This window comes from Ovis aries, chromosome 7, assembly GCF_016772045.2.
Source record: "Ovis aries strain OAR_USU_Benz2616 breed Rambouillet chromosome 7, ARS-UI_Ramb_v3.0, whole genome shotgun sequence".
Lineage (NCBI taxonomy): Eukaryota > Metazoa > Chordata > Mammalia > Artiodactyla > Bovidae > Ovis > Ovis aries.
The window spans coordinates 90,366,483-90,386,439 of record NC_056060.1 but is presented as its reverse complement, the minus strand read 5'-3'; the positions used below and the strand labels follow the sequence as shown (position 1 = coordinate 90,386,439).

At 38.4% G+C, this 19,957-nt stretch overlaps 1 protein-coding gene across 16 annotated transcripts in view; it reads left to right on the top strand.

Moving 5' to 3' along the window:
- CEP128 (centrosomal protein 128) overlaps positions 1-19,957 on the top strand; it is a 455,060-nt gene that overhangs the window by 29,984 nt on the left and 405,119 nt on the right. For 13 of the 16 annotated variants that reach the window (XM_042252808.2, XM_060418456.1, XM_060418450.1 and 10 more), the window contains 2 exons: positions 15,355-15,481; positions 16,677-16,795. In XM_042252808.2, coding sequence (XP_042108742.1) covers positions 15,355-15,481; positions 16,677-16,795 — 246 coding nt within the window. Of the gene's footprint in view, positions 1-15,354; positions 15,482-16,676; positions 16,796-19,957 lie in introns of those variants that run through there. The other 3 variants (XM_060418461.1, XM_060418459.1, XM_060418458.1) reach the window with 1 other exon arrangement.

Here is a 19,957-nt window from a genome sequence, read left to right as displayed (position 1 = left end):
AAAAGAATTTTCTCCATATTAAATATCCATTGTCTAATTGAAATTAGCATTTCTCTTTTAACATATAAGAGATTTCCTAGGAAATGAGATCAGCTGTTCTGCTCTAGGTAAGATAAGAACTTTTAGCATTAACTTAGATTTATAAATGATACTAGTGCTAAATCTCAGGAAATGGATATAAGTGATATATTTATAGTTTACCTTTGAACAACACAGAGGTTGGAACTCTGACCTTCCATGCAGTTGAAAATTTATGTATAACTTGTAGTTGGCCCTTGGTGTCTGAGTTTCCTCCCTGTCTGAAGTTCTCCATATTTACAGTTCTGTGTTCATGGATTCAGCCAACCTTGGATCATGTGGTACTGTGCTATTTACTATTGAAAAAAAATCTGCATACAGGTAGACGAGTGTAGTTCACACCTATGTTATTCAAAGGTCAACTGTATATAAACTTATATATTTATTTTATTGAGATTTAGTTATGTGAACATCATTTGTCAGTGAGTGAGGGACAATATAAATATTCAGTGCAGTGTTTTCCTCCTGAGATGATCTCTTCAAACAAGCAATTGTGGGAATTATTTCTGTTGGTTTTGTAAGGGTCAAGAGTCATGATCAGTCAATTTTTGGACTACTTTTTCTTGAAATGTGCATGATTTTGCTCTTGTTTTCTTGAATCTTTATTCCAACGCTAAATGTAATTCTTTGCTTATTATATGTGAAGGTCTTGCTCTGTGAAGAGTGGAGCAGCGTTAGAGGATCGCCAATGGGTGTGTGGTGTTTCATAGGAAAATAGCACCTACCTCTTTGGGAATTTCTGCCTAAGTTTAGTTTACAGGCTCTTTCTTCTTCTTCTTCTTCTTCTTTTTTTGTTTGGTAGAAACTCATTTAATTGTTTCAGTAGTCCTACTAGGTAGATGCTGTTGGGGCATGGAATGGTCACTAACTTGCACAGTCTCACAGTAAGTCAGTGACAGAGCCAAGGATAGGATATTATCCCCAAACCCAGCACCAGGGTTTGTTCCTGTCCTTCAGTTGTGGTTACCCATGTTTTCATGATGCTGTGAATTTTTTTTTTTCTGAAAATTGGGATTTTGGATTCCAAGTTTGAAGGGTTATATAATTTACATTGATAAACTAGATTTTGGAGGTTATCTTAACTGATTGAAGATCCAAAGCCCATCGTCATACAAGTCATTAAGGTTACATCTGGTACAACGTCCAGAATGAGAGTTAGATGGAACAAATGTGGAAACAGAATGGGAGGGAGTCTGGTGCTGAGCTTGGATTGGCATTGAAGGCTTGTCAAAGTCGGCCGTTCGAGCTGCCACTTAAGGCAATGTGGTGGATTCTGCACGTTTCCTTCCCCCTTCTTCCTAAGTTATTTTTTTTTTTTTCTGACTAGCCTTTCTTGTAGCCATTGCAGCCAACAAGCCATATTAAGTTGGATGATATGATTTAGGATCTTTGGGCTCAGTGAACTTTATGAACTTAAGGAGGTGTCATCCTGTGTTATTTCTCATGCTGTAAATTTTTTGGGAAGTCTGAGAACATTTGGTCCAAAAAGAACCTATGTTATGAAAGTGTTAGTTGCTTAGTCGTGTCTGACTCTGTGCAACCCCATGGACTGTAGCCTGCTAGGCTCCTCTGTCTATGGAATTCTCTGGGTAAAAATGCTGGAGTGGGTTGCCATGCCCTCCTCCAGGGGATCTTCCCAACCCAGGGATCAAACCCGGGTCTCTTGCATAGCAGACGGATTCTTTACCATCTGAGCCGCCAGGGAAGCCCTAGAGGACGTATGGCAAAGTTTTATTTGCAAGTTTACTAGGAAGATTTGGAATATATTGTACTCCTGGGTTAAATAGTGCGGTTGAATTGCCTAGTGCTTAGGATATTTCTAGGACTGTATGTTACTATTCATGAGAGAATAGGTCTGTTTTTTATGTTAATGTTATAGAAATGGAATGCCCTTAAGGAATGTTCAACATAGAAAGTTAATACATTCTGCAGTAGAAATTTGGACTGTAGCTGATGAGGCTGAAGTAGTTAATACTCCATATTTAGGAAAGATACAGTTCTCTTGATTCAAATCATTAGATTCGCTAAGTATAATTTTAAGGTAAAGATTGGTTAAAATATGGTAACATCAATTAGACCTTAGAGGCATGTATTAATAGGTCATTTTCCCTCAATTTAAGTACTCTGATTCAAATTTCCCTTTGGGAATAATAGACTGTTAGCATCTGGCATATGAACTTTGGAAAAATTTGAATGTTACCTAACAAAGTCCAGGTTTTTCTTCTTTTTAGTGGGTTTCAGTTGTCGGATATACATAGTGACAGCCCAGAAGGATAATGTTAGATTTTTGGAGCCAGACATGAGCCACTTGTAATATTCCAGAGCTGAAGGTACTCATACTTTTCTCTCTGGCTGAGTTTTGATAATTGCCCTAAAGGTGAGAACTGTACTGACTTTTAGCAACTTTAGTGTTAAGTAGTAAGAGTCTCTGGACAAGAATTGTGATGGAACAACTGAATTCTGTCAGAACCTTCTTTTTGTAAATATATTTCAGATCTTAGGAGTTAGGTTCTTAGACCCTTATGTTTAAAATTTTATTGCCAAGTTTCCCATGAAACTACTAGACAGAATTTTTTTTTACAAAATTTTGCTTTGAAACTAGTGGAAAACTGTAGACTTTGGAGTCGGACTTATTATTGAATCCTGAACTTTTTCCACTAGAAACCATATATTTTAATTGGGCAAGTTATTAAACCTTTCGGAACTTGAGTTTAATCATCCGAAAAATGAACATAATTATATATGCCTTATAGAGCTAACATTTATTGAAGTAGTCTTGCTGTTTTAGACTCTTGTTAAACCTTTATGTTCTTGTTACTTCTTTAATTCATTAAGTAATCCCTATCTTCAAGTGTTGAGTATGTTCTTAATATAGTACTTGGTATATTAGGCAGCGCTTCCCTGGTGGCCCAGAGGTAAAGAACCAACCTGCCAAGGCAGGAGATGTGAGTTCCATCCCTGGGTCGAGAAGATTCCCCTGGAGAAGGAAATGGCAACCCTCTCCAGTATTCTTGCCTGTGAAATCCCATGGACAGAGGAGCCTGGCGGTTTGCAGTCCATGGGGTTGCAAGAGTCGGACACAACTGAGTGACTAAATCCCCACAGCACATTATAGGCATTCAGTACTGGTGCTGTGCTTTCCTTGAATTCATTGGTTCTGACTTAAGTTTCTTTTGTTTATTATTGTTTATATAAACGACATAATGTGTTATAACATTCACAGTGATAAGTGTACCTGATTATTTTGACTTCAGAGTATATGCTAAATAGGCAGCACACGTAATATTGCTTTTGCCCCCATGATTATATTGCCTGTCCACCCAAAATACAATAAGGTACTATTAAAAATGCATTCCATTTTTCATACATGCTTATTTAACATTACAAATATTTTATGGAAGTACTTTTAAAAAATTAAAAAAAAACTGGTTAGAATATGTGTTCTGTATGGGCTTTGAATATATGAGATTTCATTTAAAAATAAAATAGTTACATAAATAAAGGGAATTTCTAAATTTGAAAAGTATTTGTATGGACTTATGTTTCCATAAATCAGCATATGCAGAGAGGTTAGGGATAACAGTCAGAGATAATGATCTTTTTGATAAATGAAAAAGATAGCAACAGCCATTGAAAAAATACATTTCAGCAACAGATGGTGGGACTGGAAAAATACGGAATCCATAAATTTCCACTCTAATTTTATAAAATGCCCCACCTCCTCCACTCTTCTTTCTGTCCTCCTCCTCCTCTTTGTTCTAGTGTTAATAGTAGAAGATTTAGTCTGTAAGGGACCAAAGGAGAGCTGATAAAATTAACTCTACCACCAATCTATTTTGCAGTCTATTGCCAGATCAACCTTGACATTCTGTGGGGAAATAGGCAGTGAAGGAAAGTCAAGTAGAAAGCACTTAATTGGTGTGCCCACGGCTGTCATTATTATGTTGGACAAAATTTTTGACATCACCTCTTCTCTGCCTCTACTTGTGCCCTGATTTTGCCAAATTGACCTTACACTTGTAAATCAAGTACTTCAATTTTTCTTTTTTATACAACATGAGCTGCCTCCATAGTTACCTGTGCTATATTTGTTGTGAATGTTTGCTGAATACTGACTTTACTGTCAGGTGAAACCAGGGTAAATGGTTCGATGAAATATTCACATGTTTCCAGTTTCTGCTCAACCATGCAGCCAAGTGGATGCAGTTACCTATACATGACCAGATTTGCATGCATTTCTGTATAAGCTGTGTTCTGTATAATTTGTGTTAGGAGATGTGTGTTTTCCTAGTATGAAAATAAAGGATAATTTGGAGTAATAAATTATCTGAAGAAACTAAATAAGATCTTTAATAGTTTCCACAATTTAAGCCTACTTTGAATTACAACAGGCTTCCCTTGTGGCTCAGCTGGTAAAGAATCTGCCTGCAGTGTGGGAGACCTGGGTTCAATCCCCGGGTTGGGAAGATCCCCTGGAGAAGGGAAAGCCTACCCACTCCAGTATTCTGGCCTGGAGAATTCCATGGACTGTTTAGTCCATGGCGTCGCAGAGAGTCGGACATGACTGAGCGACCTTCACATCACTTGAAGTGCAACATTTAGAATGTTTACCAAGGCCGTTGTTGACATTTTTTTTGTTGTGTTTTTCATTTGTATGTAAGCTAGTTATTTGAATATTTGTTACCTATTGTGTTTATGTGTGAGTAATCACTGTTTCCTATTTTATTTTTGTTTTATTCCTACTTTATTATGGAAATTCCTCTTTGAGAAAGTAATGGTAGATCGTTTTTTCCCCTCTCATTCAATGAGCTTCATTTTGTTGAGAATGTAAGTATGTGAGATACACTGCTTATTAGTATCAATAACTATAAATTAACCATGGAAGTTAATGCATGTGGCTCTTTGCCTTTTCTCATCTTACTGAGGGCAAATTTTACTTAATACGATTTATTTCATAGGCATTTTTGATGCTGTGTGTGGAGTTGGTGTCTGGTTTCTTAGCTGTTTACTGTTGCTTGGAAACCTTACCTTCCCAAAGACTGGTCAAGAGGTTTAGTTATTAATGACTTTTGGAAAGTCAGTATATATATATTTTTTCTGAAAGGAACAAACCAGAGTCCCAGTCCCAGGTGAGGTGAAGTTTAGCGTAGCCCTTGCACTGAATACAGCTGTAACACCTTTACTGAACGCATGGAGTAGCTTTTTGAGGACTCTGAAAAGTAAAGACAGGGAGTCCTCTTGCATGGTTTTGATGTGCATGAATTTCATCATCCCTGTGTGGTCAAAATAACACCTGTCCTTAAACAACACAATTCAAATTTCAATTACCACAACATTGTATTAATGATGAGTAACTGCAAAAAAGGAGAAACTTTGCTGCTAGCTTTTCAGGCCACGTATTGCTGTGTAAATAACAAATTGCTGTTTTTGAAATTGTCTGCTGATTGGTTGCAGACAGTGAAAGTATAATTGTGATACTTCCCTTCTATTCCAGTAACAAACCTTGCTATTTATAAAAATACATAATAATAATAAAGGAATTGGTCAAAAAGTGAAAGTGTTGCAAAGAAATGAAAATTGATAATGCTAAAATGAAATTTGAATTATATTATGGAGGAGTTACACGTGGGGTTATAAAGATGTAGGAAGGGTTGTGGGGAGGAATAGTTAGGGAGTTTGGGATTGACATGTACATACTGCTATTAATATATTTAAAATAGTTAACCAACAAGGACCTACTGTATAGCACAGGAAGTTCTGCTCAATGTTATTAACAACCTAAGTGGGAAAAGAATTTGAAAAATGATGGATACATGTATATGTATAACTGAGTCACTTCGCTATACACCTGAAACTAACACCACATTGTTAATCAACTATACTCCAATGTAAAATCAAAAGTTGAAATAGCTGAGAGTGAGAATAGTGACAGTTTTGCTGTTTAAGAGTCTGTGGATGTACAGAGGAATTCAGTGAGTCATCTTTAGGGAATTATATTTTTCTGAAGAGTTTCTTCAGATTAAAACATCCCATTTCTTCACCCATGTTTGCTCTTATTTTCAGCATCTGTAATCATCACAATGAAAATTGCCATTTACTGGACAAACCAATCTTCCCTAGGCATTGCTCTAATTATTCTACATACATTATGTTATTTCATCCTCAATATAAAATGTTAGTCTGCTAAATAGGTCAACTGGAGCAGATGCAGAAGTAGTATAGTTGAGGCAAGTACTGGCTTTCTTCTGGTTCTTCTGAATCATGATGTTTTTAATGATTATACCCCTTATATGGAGTGTGACTGCTGCCTAGGTGATTTCTCTTCATATATTTGATTTGCAGTATACTCAGTCTTTCTGAGTTTTATATATATATACGCTATATATATATATATATTTCAATTCACTGACCTTGACTTATATTTTGTCTCAAATTAGACCTTCAAATAGAGACGTTAGAGTCCTTTCAGAGATGTTGATGAAAGTTTTTAAAATTTGCTCTTTTATTGTTAATCTGAAAGCTTATAATTTATTTACTCCTTTCCAAAATGATGAGTTATTTCCCTAGTATTCTCTACTGGTGACCAATGACTTTTTTTTTTTTTTTTCTTTTTGAGTATCATTAACTTGTGAACTTAGGCATATTGGAACAGCTTTATTCCATTGTAGTTAGTATTTTTATTGATGCCCAAATTATTTCATCTATCACTAGAAAGAGATTTTTCAACTTAAAATTGTTTCTTTAAAAGAATGTCTTAACAATTTGAATGAACTACCTTGTAAACAAGTATTGCCATTCAATTCCAGTGGCTGAGTTTTATTTTTATTTCTACTGGGTCGGTTCAGTTCAGTCGCTCAGTTGTGCCTGACTAATTCCGACCCCATGCCAGGCTTCCCTGTCCATCAGCAGCTTTGGGAGCTTACTCAGAATCATGTCCATTGAGTCGGTGATGCCATCCAACCATCTCATCCTCTGTCGTCCCCTTCTCCTCCTGCCTTCTGTCTTTCCCAGCATCAGGGTCTTTTCCAATGAGTCAGTTCTTCACATCAGGAGGCCAAAGTATTGGAGTTTAAGCTTCAGCATCAGTCCTTCCAATGAACACCCAGGACTGATCTCCTTTAGGATGGACTGGTTCGATCTCCTTTTAGTCCAAGGGATTCTCAAGAGTCTTCTTCAACATCACAGTTCAAAAGCATTAATTCTTCAGTGCTCATCTTTCTTTATAGTCCAACTCTCACATCTATACATGACTGCTGGAAAAACATAGCTTTGACTAGATGGACCTTTGATATGCTGTCTAGGTTGGTCATAACTTTTCTTTCAAGGAGCAAGTGTCTTTTAATTTCATGACTGTAGTCACCATCTGGAGTGATTTTGGAGCCCCCCAAGATAAACAATTCTATTGTTTCCCCATCTATTTGCCATGAAATGATGGGACTGGATGCCATGATCTTAGTTTTCTAAATGTTGAGTGTTAAGTCAACATTTTTACTCTCCTCTTTCACTTTCATCAAGAGGCTCTTTAGTTCTTCTTCGCTTTCTGCCATCAGGGTGGTGTCATCTGCGTATCTGAGGTTATTGCTATTTCTCCCATCAATCTTGATTCCAGCTTGTGCTTCCTCCAGCCCAGCGTTTCTCATGATGTACTCTGCATGTACGTTGAATAAGCAGGGTGACAATATACAGCCTTGATGTACTCCTTTTCCTATTTGGAACTAGTCTGTTGTTCCATGTCCAGTTCTAACTGTTGCTTCTTGACCTACATACGTATTTCTCAAGAGGCAGGTCAGGTGGTCTGATATTCCCAGTCTCTTTCAGAATTTTCCATAGTTTATTGTGATCCATACAGTCAAAGGCTTGGGTGTATTCAATAAAGCAGAAATAGATGTTTCTCTGGAACTCTCTTGCTTTTTCTATGATCCATCAGATGTTGGCAGTTTGATCTCTGGTTCCTTTGCCTTTTTAAAATCCAGCTTGAACATCTGGAAGTTCATGGTTCATGCACTGTTGAAGCCTGGCTTGGAGGATTTTGAACATTGCTTTGCTAGTGTGTGAGATGAGTGCAATTGTGCGGCAGTTTGAACATTCTTTGGCATTGCTGTTCTTTGGGATTGGAATGAAAACTAACCTTTTCCAGTCCTGTGGCCACTGCTGAGTTTTCCAGATTTGCTGGCATATTGAGTTCAGCACTTTCACAGCATCATCTTATAGGATTTGAAATAGCTCAATTGGAATTCCATCACCTCCACTAGCTTTGTTCATAGTGATGCTTTCAAAGACCCACTTGATTTGCATTCCAGGATGTCTGGCTCTAGGTGAGTGATCATACCACTGTGGTTATGTGGGTTATGAAGATCTTTTTTGTATAGTTCTTCTGTGTATTGTTGCCACCTCTTATTAATATCTCCTGCTTCTGTTAGTTCCATACCGTTTCTGTCCTTTATTGTGCCCATCTTTGCATGAAATGTTCCCTTGGTATCTCTAATTTTCTTGAAGAGATTGCTGCTGCTGCTGCTAAGTCACGTCAGTCAAGTCCGACTCTCTGCGACCCCATAGACGGCAGCCCACCAGGCTCTCCCGTCCCTGGGATTCTCCAGGCAAGAACACTGAGGGTGGGTTGCCATTTCCTTCTCCAATGCATGCAAGTGAAAAGTGAAAGGGAAGTCGCTTAGTCGTGTCCGACTCTTAGCGTCCCCATGGACTGCAGCCCACCGGGCTCCCTTGTCCTTGGGATTTTCCAGGCAAGAGTACTGGAGTGGGTTGCCAGTGCCTTCTAGTCTTTCCCATTTTATTGTTTTCCTCGATTTCTTTGCATTGATCATTGAGGAAGGCTTTCTTATCTCTCCTTGCTACTCTTTGGAACTCTGCATTCAAATGGGTATATCTTTCCTTTTCTTCTTTGCCTTTAGCTTCTCTTCTTTTCTCAGCTATTTGTAAGGCCTCCTGAGACAACCATTTTGCCTTTTTGCATTTCTTTTTCTTGGGGATGGTCTTGATCCCTGACTCCTGTATAGTGTTATGAACCTCCATCCATAGTTCTTCAGGCAGTCTGTCTATCAGACATAATCCCTTGAGTATATTTGTCACTTGCACTGTGTAATTGTAAGGGATTTGATTTAGGTCATATCTGAATGTTCTAATGGTTTTCCCTACTTTCTTCAATTTAAGTCTGAATTTGGCAATAAAGCATTCATGATCTGAGCCATAGTCGGCTCCCAGTTGTTCTTCCTGACTGTATAGAGGTTCTCCATCTTTGGCTGCAAGGAATATAATCAATCTGATATTGGTATTGACCATCTGGTGATGTCCATGTGTTAGTCATCTCTTGTGTTGTTGGAAGAGGGTGTTTGCTGTGACCAGTGCGTTCTCTTGGCAGAACTCTTTAGCCTTTGCCCTGCTTCATTCTGTACTCCAGGGCCAAACTTGCCTGTTACTGCAGATATCTCTTGACTTCCTACTTTTGCATTCCAGTCCCCTATATGAAAAGGACATCTTTTTTGGTTATTATTTCTAGAAGGTCTTGTAGGTCTTCATAGAACCGCTCAACTTTAGCTTCTTCAGCATTACTGGTTGGGGCATAGACTTGGATAACTGTGGTGTTGAGTGGTTTACCTTGAGAATGAACAGAGATCATTCTTTCATTTTTGAGATTACATCCAAATACTGCATTTTGGACTCTCTTGTTGACTGTGATAGCTACTCCGTATCTTCTAAGGGATTCCTGCCCACAATAGTAGATATAATGGTCATCTGAGTTAAATTCACCCATTCCAGTCCATTTCAGTTCACTGATTCCTAAAATGTCAATGTTCACTCTTGCCATCTCCTGTTTGATCACTTCCACTTTGCTTTAATTCATGGACCTAACATTCCATGTTCGTATGCAATATTGCTCTTTATAGCATCGAACCTTGCTTCTATCACCAGTCACATCCACAACTGGGTATTGTTTTTGCTTTGGCTCCATCTCTTCATTCTTTCTGGAGTTATTTCTCCACTGATTTCCAGTAGCATATTGGGCACCTACTGACCTGGGGAGTTCCTCTTTCAGTGTCCTATCTTTTTGCCTTTTCATACTGTTCATGGGGTTCTCAAGGCAAGAATACTGAAGTGTTTTGCCATTCCTTTCTCCAGTGGACCACATTTTGTCGGAACTCTCCACCATGACCCCTCCGTCTTGCTTCAATTGTTTTCACCTGATTTCAAATGAATGGAGATGAAAGAATAGACCTAATATGTAAATAGTGTATTTATGTCAAGTTAAAGTGAAAAAATGTCATGTTCTATGATGCCAGTTCTGCAATGGGGGAAATGAATCAACATTGGTATGTGGTGAGGTTTCCAAGATAAACTCTTAGAATTTGGACCATTGCGGTCAGTACAGTAGTCTGTGTGGAACACTGATTTAGTTTCTGCAAAATAGCATCATCCAGCATAGTAAATTAATGTTAAATAGAATTTTTTTAGTGTTTTGTTTTTATGTAATTTTGAGTTTGATCTGCTTTTGCACATAATTAGAAGTTATAATTCTAAGGAATTTAAAAGATATTTTATATCTTTTTGTCTTTTGTTTTTTATTCCAGGAGTTAGCAAATTGGTTTTGTACATCATGAGTAGATTTTGTGTGGTGTCTGTTGTTTTATTGCTACTTTAAGTGTAGTTTTAAATTTTGTTACATTTAGTTTGTGTCTTAGGTGGAGGACTTGTTTTTGCTGTGATGTTTGCAGGAGTGATTAAAAAAAATCTTTAACCTCTTTTCCTTTTACAGTTCATTTTTTGATCTTTATATATTAGCTAGTTCATCTGTTCAATGGTATATGGCATATCTATTGAGTTTTAAAATGAGATTGCCAAATAGTTTGTCTTAACTTTTTATCTTATTTCTGAAATGATCAACGTTACAACATCTGTTAGATTTTGGGAGTAATGTATCCTTTCTCTTGTTCTGCAATATTTTCCCATATGTTCCATGGTGAGTTTTTGTTGTTAGGAGGGATTGTGTGTGTGTTTGTGTGTGTGTAAATTCATCTTCTTAATCAGCTTTTAGTTACAGGTCAGGATTTGTTTGCAAATAAACCCACATAATGGGTTTCCCAGGTGGCTCAGTGGATAAAGAATCTGCCTGCGAAGCAGTAGATACAAGAGACATAGGTTGGATTCCTGGGTCGGGAAGATCCCCTGGAGAATGGCATGGCAGCCCACTCTAGTATTTTTTCCTGGAGAATCTCGTGGACAGAGGAGCCTGGTGGTCTGCGGTCCATAGGGTTGCAAAGAGTTGGACATGACTGAAGGGACTGAGCACAGCACAGCGTAAAAAGGATGCTGGCAAATTCTGCTTCTGGCATTTGTTGATAAGGTTATTTTAGATCAACTCTCCCATGCAGAACAACTGAAAAGATGAAAAAGTGTAAAAAATTTTACTAAACTATTAGTAAAGTACCAACATAGTGGGGAATATAATTGTCAAGATCTGGCAAAAATTGAAATCTGGAAGGAAGAGTCCTGCATTTGGGACTCCTCCTCTGTTAAGGCAGTAGCTGATCTGAAACGAGGTGGCTTAGAAGTGGATAGGATTAGAGCTATCAGTAGACCTAAAGAGGCTGGAGGGACCAGAATTGTAATTCAGGAACCCTCCAGCTTTTGAGTGAGACCCCAGAGGGCGATAACCTAGGAAAATGGTGAACTGAAAATAAGAGCAGTGATAAAATGAAAATAATTGACAGTGTTGATGGGGACGGAAGCCCAGCTTTGAACCATCTCAGTTCAGTTCAGTTGCTCAGTCGTGTCCGACTCGTTGCAACCCCATGAACCGCAGCACACCAGGCCTCCCTGTCCATCACCAACTCCCAGAGTCCACCCAAACCCATGTCCATTGAGTTGGTGATGCCATCCAACCTTCTCATCCTCTGTCGTCCCCTTCTCCTGCCCTCAATTTTTCCCAGCATCAGGGTCTTTTCAAATGAGTCAGCTCTTGGCATCAGGTGGTCAAAGTATTGGAGTTTCAGCTTCAACATCAGTCCTTCCAGTGTACACCCAGGACTGATCTCCTTTAGGCTGGACTGGTTGGATCTCCTTACAGTCCAAGGGACTCTCAAGAGTCTTCTCCAACACCACAGTTCAAAAGCATCAATTCTTTGACCATCTCAGTTCTAACAAATTAAGGCGCTTTGGGTTTCCTGGTGACCTAGGCTCACTCTCTGATAGAAGCAGAATCAAATCCCTTCTGAGAGAAGATGTCATCAATCCAGAGCTTTAAATTAACTCCAGTTTTTCTTATGTCTGTCACATGATTAAAAAATACTCAGGCATAAGAAAGTGCAAGAGGTGACTGAAAACCAAGGGAAAAAGAGGACCTGTAACAAACGATAAAATAACTATGATTAACCTGTACAAGAAATTAAGACTGAAAATGTTGACATAGAATTGAAAACTCTAAAAGACAAAAAAATCAAATGAAAATCACAAGGATTTCCCTGATAGTAAGTGGCTAAGACTCTATATTCTCGATGCACAGGGCCTGGGTTCAGTCCCTGGTCAGAGGACTAGGTCCCACGTGCTGCGACTAAAGGTCCCTCATGCCTCACCTGGAGATCCTGCATGCTGCAGTGAAGATCAGAGATCCCGTGTACCCAACTAAGACTTGGTGTAACCAGGAGAAAATTAATGGAGATTGAAAAATATAACTAAAATAAGCGAACAAGTAAATTAGGAAAAAGAAAACATCAACAGATGGAGTAAGTAGTGGCTTGTATACAGTTGAAGAGAGAATTAATAAATTGAGAGATAGACCAGCAAAATATATTCAAAAAGAAAAATGGGGGAATGAAAGGAGGAGAGGAGAGCATGGATGACCCATGGGATTTGGTAAAACGGTATCACTTGAGTGCAGCTGGTTGGAGAGGAAGAGGAGAAGGGAAGGGGGCCGGAAAGAAAGGGGCAGAAGAAATGAGGAGACGTGACTGAAGACTTTCAACACATGAAAGAGATCAGATTACAGATTCCATTATCTCTGAGTCAGAAGTGGAATAACTACAAATAAGACTACACCTAATCATATCATTGTAAAACTATTGACACTTAAAGAGAAAAATCTTAAAGATAGCCAGAGCTATAAAAGGAGCTTACCTTCCAAAAGATGCAGTGACTAGAAATGTCAGCTGACTCTACTTCCAAAAATATAATCAACTTTACTTCAATTAAAAAAAATAAGCTATGAAAAGAGGATACTGACATCAGGCTTAGCTTGTAAAGAGGCAAATAATAAACACAGGAAACCTTGGTAGAACTCATTCTGTCACTAATTTGTGTTATCTAAAGACATTTTACCTTTTCAGTTCCTTTTTTCATGTTGTAATTTGGATTTGAAGTTTTAAATTTTAACATTGTACAATTTTAGTCTTGTATGGATTACTGATTTGCTATTTTAAGTTCTCTCTGTAAGACCTCTCGTCTACCTGTATGTTAAACTTAGTTTCATTTTATGTGTGTGTTAATTACTCTCCAGGTAGACTTTAGTTCTCCCAGGCTTTATCAGTATATTTCCCTGGATTGATAATCTGGGCCCTTAACTGGTGAATGTTCAGGCAGAACGGAATTGTACATACCCCAATGTAGAGAAGCAGGGAACAGAGGGTATGGAAATACTAGCTTTATCTTTTTTTTTTTTCCCCAGAGATGAGAGTGGCAATACAAATACAGTCATGAAATCTAGCACTGTTCCTTTTAATCCAGACTATTTCAACCTTGATTCTCCAGAAGAGCTATACCCGAGCAACCAAAATGGAAAAGGATTTGCTCATTTGTGACTCATTTGTTTCAGCTGTGCTCCTTCTTCAGCTGAAGCTACTTTCTTTCTGCACAGTTTCTCAAGGAAACCAACTTATCCCTCCATAAGTGATATTCTACCTTTAATTTTGGCTGGATTTAGGAAGCCCTCTCTTTTCCATCACTTGTTTTAACATTCTCTTTAAAGAGTTATAGATGACTTGTTTTCTGGATCCATACGTTATTTTTATTAATATTATTTTTTTATTCACACTTGGCTAAAATGCCTAGACCAGAAGTTTCTCAGCAAGTCATGGGATGTGGATCTTCCTTAGGTTTACTCTTTTTCCTTCAGATTTTAGTTGAATCCTCTTTTTAGGTCGATAGCTCTGTACAGCTCTGGATGTTATTCTCAGTATTAAGTGTGTTTTTATTTGTCGTAGCTCTTTAGGTCTAAAAAGATGCCATCTTATTTTCCCTGCTGGCTAACTCTCTGCTGGTCTGAAGAGAGCATTTGGACAATTGTGATCCTAGTTTGTACTAATAGTCTAACATCTGACTGTGTTTTCTGGGATTTGAAGTCTTTGAATGAGTGAAAGAGATGTTCTAATGCAGAGTTGGGCAGTGCACATTTTTTCATAACGGCAGTCACTCTGACAACTGTTCATTTTCCTGTTTGTTACAGATCTGGGGCTTCCAAGGGGATGTTTAGAACGGAGGAAAACTTTTTCTTTCTTTTTCAGATGTGTTGGCCTTTTTATGTTTCTAAGCATGGGTGGAACATCCATCTCATTTTGTAAACCCTTGGATAGTAGACATGTCTTTTGTATTCTGGTAATACAAAGACGGAATAGGTAGGGACAGATGGTATTTAAAACCACATTAGAGTTGGCTCTTAAAATATTTATGTTTACTGTTTTTATATTTCTATTGACATAACTTAGTTCAGAATTTTCTGTGATAAAAATTCTCTTTAGGAACACCAATAGTTCAGAAATAGCTTAAAAAATCTGTTCAGTTGCTCAGTCGTGTCCAACTCTTTGAGACCCCATGAATCACAGCACACCAGGCCTCCCTGTCCATCACCATCTCCCGGAGTTCACTCAGACTCATGTCCATCGAGTTGGTGATGCCATCCAGCCATCTCATCCTCTGTTGTCCCCTTCTCTTCCTGCCCCCAATCCCTCCCAGCATCAGAGTCTTTTCAGATGAGTCAACTCTTCGCATGAGGTGGCCAAAGTACTGGAGTTTCAGCTTTAGCATCATTCCTTCCTGAGAACACCCAGGGCTGATCTCCTTTAGAATGGACTGGTTGGATCTCCTTGCAGTCCAAGGGACTCTCAAGAGTCTTCTCCAACACCACAGTTCAAAAGCATCAATTCTTTGGTGCTCAGCTTTCTTCACAGTCCAACTCTCACATTCATACATGACCACTGGAAAAACTGTAGGGTATTTGTATTTGGAAGTTGTTTAAGAAGAATAAATCTCCCTTCGTTATATTTTTTAATTTAGTTAAAAGAAAGCTTGGAACAATCAATAGGCCAACTGCGGAGTCAACGGTTGTTGAGAAACTCAGGAGGGAGAAGTATTTCTGTTACAAGTCTGAGTACAAGTGACCTCGATGGTGGCACTGTGACAGGTAAATGTTTCAGATTCTGAAAACCTTTTCTTTCTTTTCTTTGTCTTAAAAATGTTCCTGAAGTACATATTGAGGACATGTAGTATTTAGACAAATGTAACACATACTTAAAATCCTTCAAATAAGGTGCTAGAAGATACAGTTTTACAGTGAATATTTTGAAACATGTTCAATGGGACTTTGATATTCTGAGTCTGTTACTTTGGTTCTTCTCAGGCTCTGTAGACCATGTAAAGCTTTACCTGACAAAACTTTGATTTAATTGTCTGCCTCCAGTCAAAACAAACAAAAATAGGATTTGCTATGTGGTGTACTTTCTGGATTAGAAGTCTTATCTTAGGTTCATAGTTCTTCAAATGTCTCATTATGAAATACCCTGTGATAGTTGTTAAGAACAGGGGAGTTTTATCCTTTCTGTGCAGCTAGATTTCAGTGGCTGCACAAAAGGTGATAACGCTTAGTTTGCCTATAATTAACCTTACCTATACTTTGCTATAAGTGGCAACCCACTCTAGTATTCTTGCCTGGAAAATCCCATGGACAGAGGAGCCTGGTGGGTTACAGTCCCTGGGGTCACAAGGTGTCAGAGACAGCTGAGCGACTGAGCACACACATCCTTTCCCACAGCACCGAGGTTCATGTTTGAATAGCGAAGACCTGTAAAAGTTTGCAGTGAAGAGAGGCAATTAGAGTGAACCTTAGTAGCTTGCACTGTTAATATTGCTATTGGTCATGATAATGACTAAAAATGACAGTTGGCTATTTCTTTATGTAGTTTAGTTCATTTATACTGATTTTTAAATACCATTCAGATTTTAGATAATTTGTTGTTTGAAAATTTCTGTTTTATTAGTATTAGTTTGGGGAATCATAGAAGTTATTTTTATAGCATCTTACTATTTTTATGTAAGAGAAAATATTCTATTGCTTCCTTGAAAATTAAAGCCAGTTAGAATTTTTGATATGTTCTATTTTCAGATCACTTCAGTTGTTCATTTTATCTGCTTTAAGAGCAACATAAGTGCCAATTTTGTGGAATTTTATGGCCATAAAATTTGTTTGTGATTGTCTGTGGGAAATAGTGTGTGTTAAGGGCACATGTGTATATCCATGTGTGTTATGTACTTCCTGAGTGAAAGTTTAGATTGTTGCTTCTTATTTTTTAATCCTTTTCTCTTTTCTTTCTTCTGTAAAGACAGCTACCGTTTTCCACCTACCTCACCTCTCAAGGACTATGGGGATCAACAGGGTATTAAACGAAGTAGGTCCAAAACTGGTGTCCGATTTGTTCCGGAGACTGATGACGTGGGCCAGGTACTTTGTTCCCATTCTATAGTCTGTGTTCTTCCTATTTCTGTTTAAATGACTAACACTTGAATTTTGTGGCTGTGTTTTAACTGTTTGATCATCATTAACTTTGTACTGATTTTTTTAATGAAGTAAACTTTTATTTTCAGTCTGTTGATTACCATCATACATTTATTTTGAACTTTGTTATGGAGGATTATATTTTGTTTTGTTCCCTTGCTCTGGTGGCTCACTGTTCTGGAAGCTCTGCTATGTCAGCTAATTTGTAATTTGCTAAGTTTAGTTTACTATGAGCAAATTAGTCTTTATGTGTTTAACCTATTGATATTTTCCATAATTTTTTTCTTATTGTTGAATCATTGATGGAGCCACTTTCTGTGAAGCAGAAATTCTATACTTTTTCCATGTATTCATGAAAGATTTTGAAAGTATTAGTTCTCTGGATATACTTTTTTGCTTTAAACTTCTCTGCAAGATCTGAAAGTTTTTGTTGTTGTTGCTTTGGGTTGCTAAATTAATAATGGATAGGAGAAACAGACTGGTTCCAAACAGGAAAAGGAGTACGTCAAGGCTATATATTGTCACCCTGCTTATTTAACTTATATGCAGAGTACATCATGCGAAACACTGGGCTGGAAGAAGCACAAGCTGGAATCGAGATTGCTGGGAGAAATGTCAATAACCTCAGATATGCAGATGACACCACCCTTATGGCAGAAAGTGAAGAGGAACTCAAAAGCCTCTTGAAAGTGAAAGAGGAGAGTGAAAAAGTTGGCTTAAAGCTCAACATTCAGAAAACTAAGATCATGGCATCTGGTCCCATCACTTCATGGGAAATAGATGGGGAAACAGCATCAGACTTTATTTTTGGGGGCTCCAAAATCACTGTAGATGGTGATTGCAGCCATGAAATTAAAAGACGCTTACTCCTTGGAAGAAAAGTTATGACCAACCTAGATAGCATATTCAAAAGCAGAGACATTACTTTGCCAACTAAGGTCTGTCTAGTCAAGGCTATGGTTTTTCCAGTGGTCATGTATGGATGTCAGAGTTGGACTGTGAAGAAAGCTGAGTGCCGAAGAAGTGATGCTTTTGAATTGTGTTGTTGGAGAAGACTCTTGAGAGTCCCTTGGACTACAAGGAGATCCAACCAGTCCATCCTAAAGGAGATCAGTCCTGGGTGTCCATTGGAAGAGCTGATGCTGAAGCTGAAACTCCAGTACTTTGGCCACCTCATGTGAAGAGTTGACTCATTGGAAAAGACCCTGATGCTGGGAGGGATTGTGGCAGGAGGAGAAGGGGACGACAGAGGATGAGATGGCTGGATGGCATCACTGACTTGATGGACATGAGTTTGAGTGAACTCCGGGAGTTGGTGATGGACAGGGAGGCCTGGTGTGCTGTGATTCATGGGATCGCAAGAGTTGGACACGACTGAGCGACTGAACTGAGCTGAGGAGATATTGCTGACTTGGACATCTTTGTTTTGGCAGTTTGAGAGCTCACAGTTTGTTAGGATACTTGTTTGTATTTTGTGCTTATTATAGCATAAGATAAAAAGATAAAAGGACTAAGTCCTTTAGAAGACACCTTGTAGAAACTTCCTTGACTATTATTTTTTGGTAGTTGCAACTGACTAGTAATGTTGATTATGTGATTAAACCTAGAGCAGAGAACAATATCCTAACATTACTCACTCTTTCATTTTATTTACTTAGTGCTTCTGTCCTGGTACAGTGCTTGTACTTGGAAACAGTGATGAGCAAAAAACCTTGCCTTTTCATGAAGCTTACAATTTAGAGGGGGAGCTAGATACTAGTCAAAAAGTATGTAAATACCCCCAAAATTATGATCTGAGATGAATGCTATAACAAAAAAAAGCCTAGGGCTGTGGGTATGTTCTGTAGAGGGACCTACTCCAGTCAGGAAAGCCTTCCCAAAGAAAGGCTGACTAAGCTGAGATTTGAAAGTTGATTAAGAGTCATTTGAGGTACAACAGATAGCTTGGCAGGAGGGAAGAGAGCAGCTATACGTAATTTACAGAAGGCCATGTGGCTCAAGAAGTGTGAAACTGATACTGTGCACAACCATGTAAGGGGGTGACAATAACTGAGAAAATCACCCTGGTTCTAGTCTAGAAAATGAAGTCAGTGTGGACCAACCAGTAGGAAGGATGCTGCTGTGTTCTGGGTGTGAGCTGATGGTCACTTGGATGAAAGTAGATGGAGCTGGAAAGAGGGCGGTAGATTTAAAAACTATTTGGTGGATAAAATGAAAGATCCTGAAGATCAGATGACCATTTGGGAAGGGTGGAAATGAGTGTAAAGGAGGGGTCAAAGATGGGTCCTCGGATTCTGCTTTGCAAAACTGGAAAATCCTGATGGCAAAACCTCAGTGAACGGCCTGTTGCTCATCTGCTGTGTTAGCTCTGCTCCTTTCACTAGTTCTGCCTTGTTTCAGTCCGCGTCTTAGACGACCTGTAGCTCCACGTGACTTGTACTTTCCTAGTGCCCCAGTGCCACGTTTGTGCTTCTGTTTACATGTCTGTCTCTTATATAAATTCAGAGCCATTTGTTCCCAGCACAGTTGCTGGCACTCATCTGCTCAGTTTACGTTTGTTGAAAGAATCAATTTGGTATTTCTGCAAGTCTGCATAGCTTACTTTTTTGTTATAAAGTATAGCCTACACGTATGTGTATAGCATACCTATTTACCATTAAAAGTACAATAATATGAAAAATCCATGTAACCACCACCCAGACCAAGAAATAGAGGATTTATAGTATACCCGAAACCTCTTAACACTCCTCACTTCCCCAAAGGCTATCAATTATTTTGCTTTCTGTATTAATCATTCTCTTGATTTTTTAAAAATACCATTTTTACTACTTGTATCTTACTTAGTATTGCCTGCATTAAGCTTTATATAGGTGGAATAATGCAGTACATATTTGCTAACGTGCCTTTTTCACTTGATGTTTGTTTCAAAGTGTAGCTAGCTTCGATCTTTCATTTTCAGTGCTGTGTGATACTCCCCTGGAGGACTATATTGCAGTTTGTCTCCATTCCATTCTTAATGGACTTTTGTCTTCAGTGTTTCCATCATGAACAGTGCTGCTCTGCACATTCTTGTCCGTGGTTCCTGGTGCATGTGGGCAAGGGTTTCTT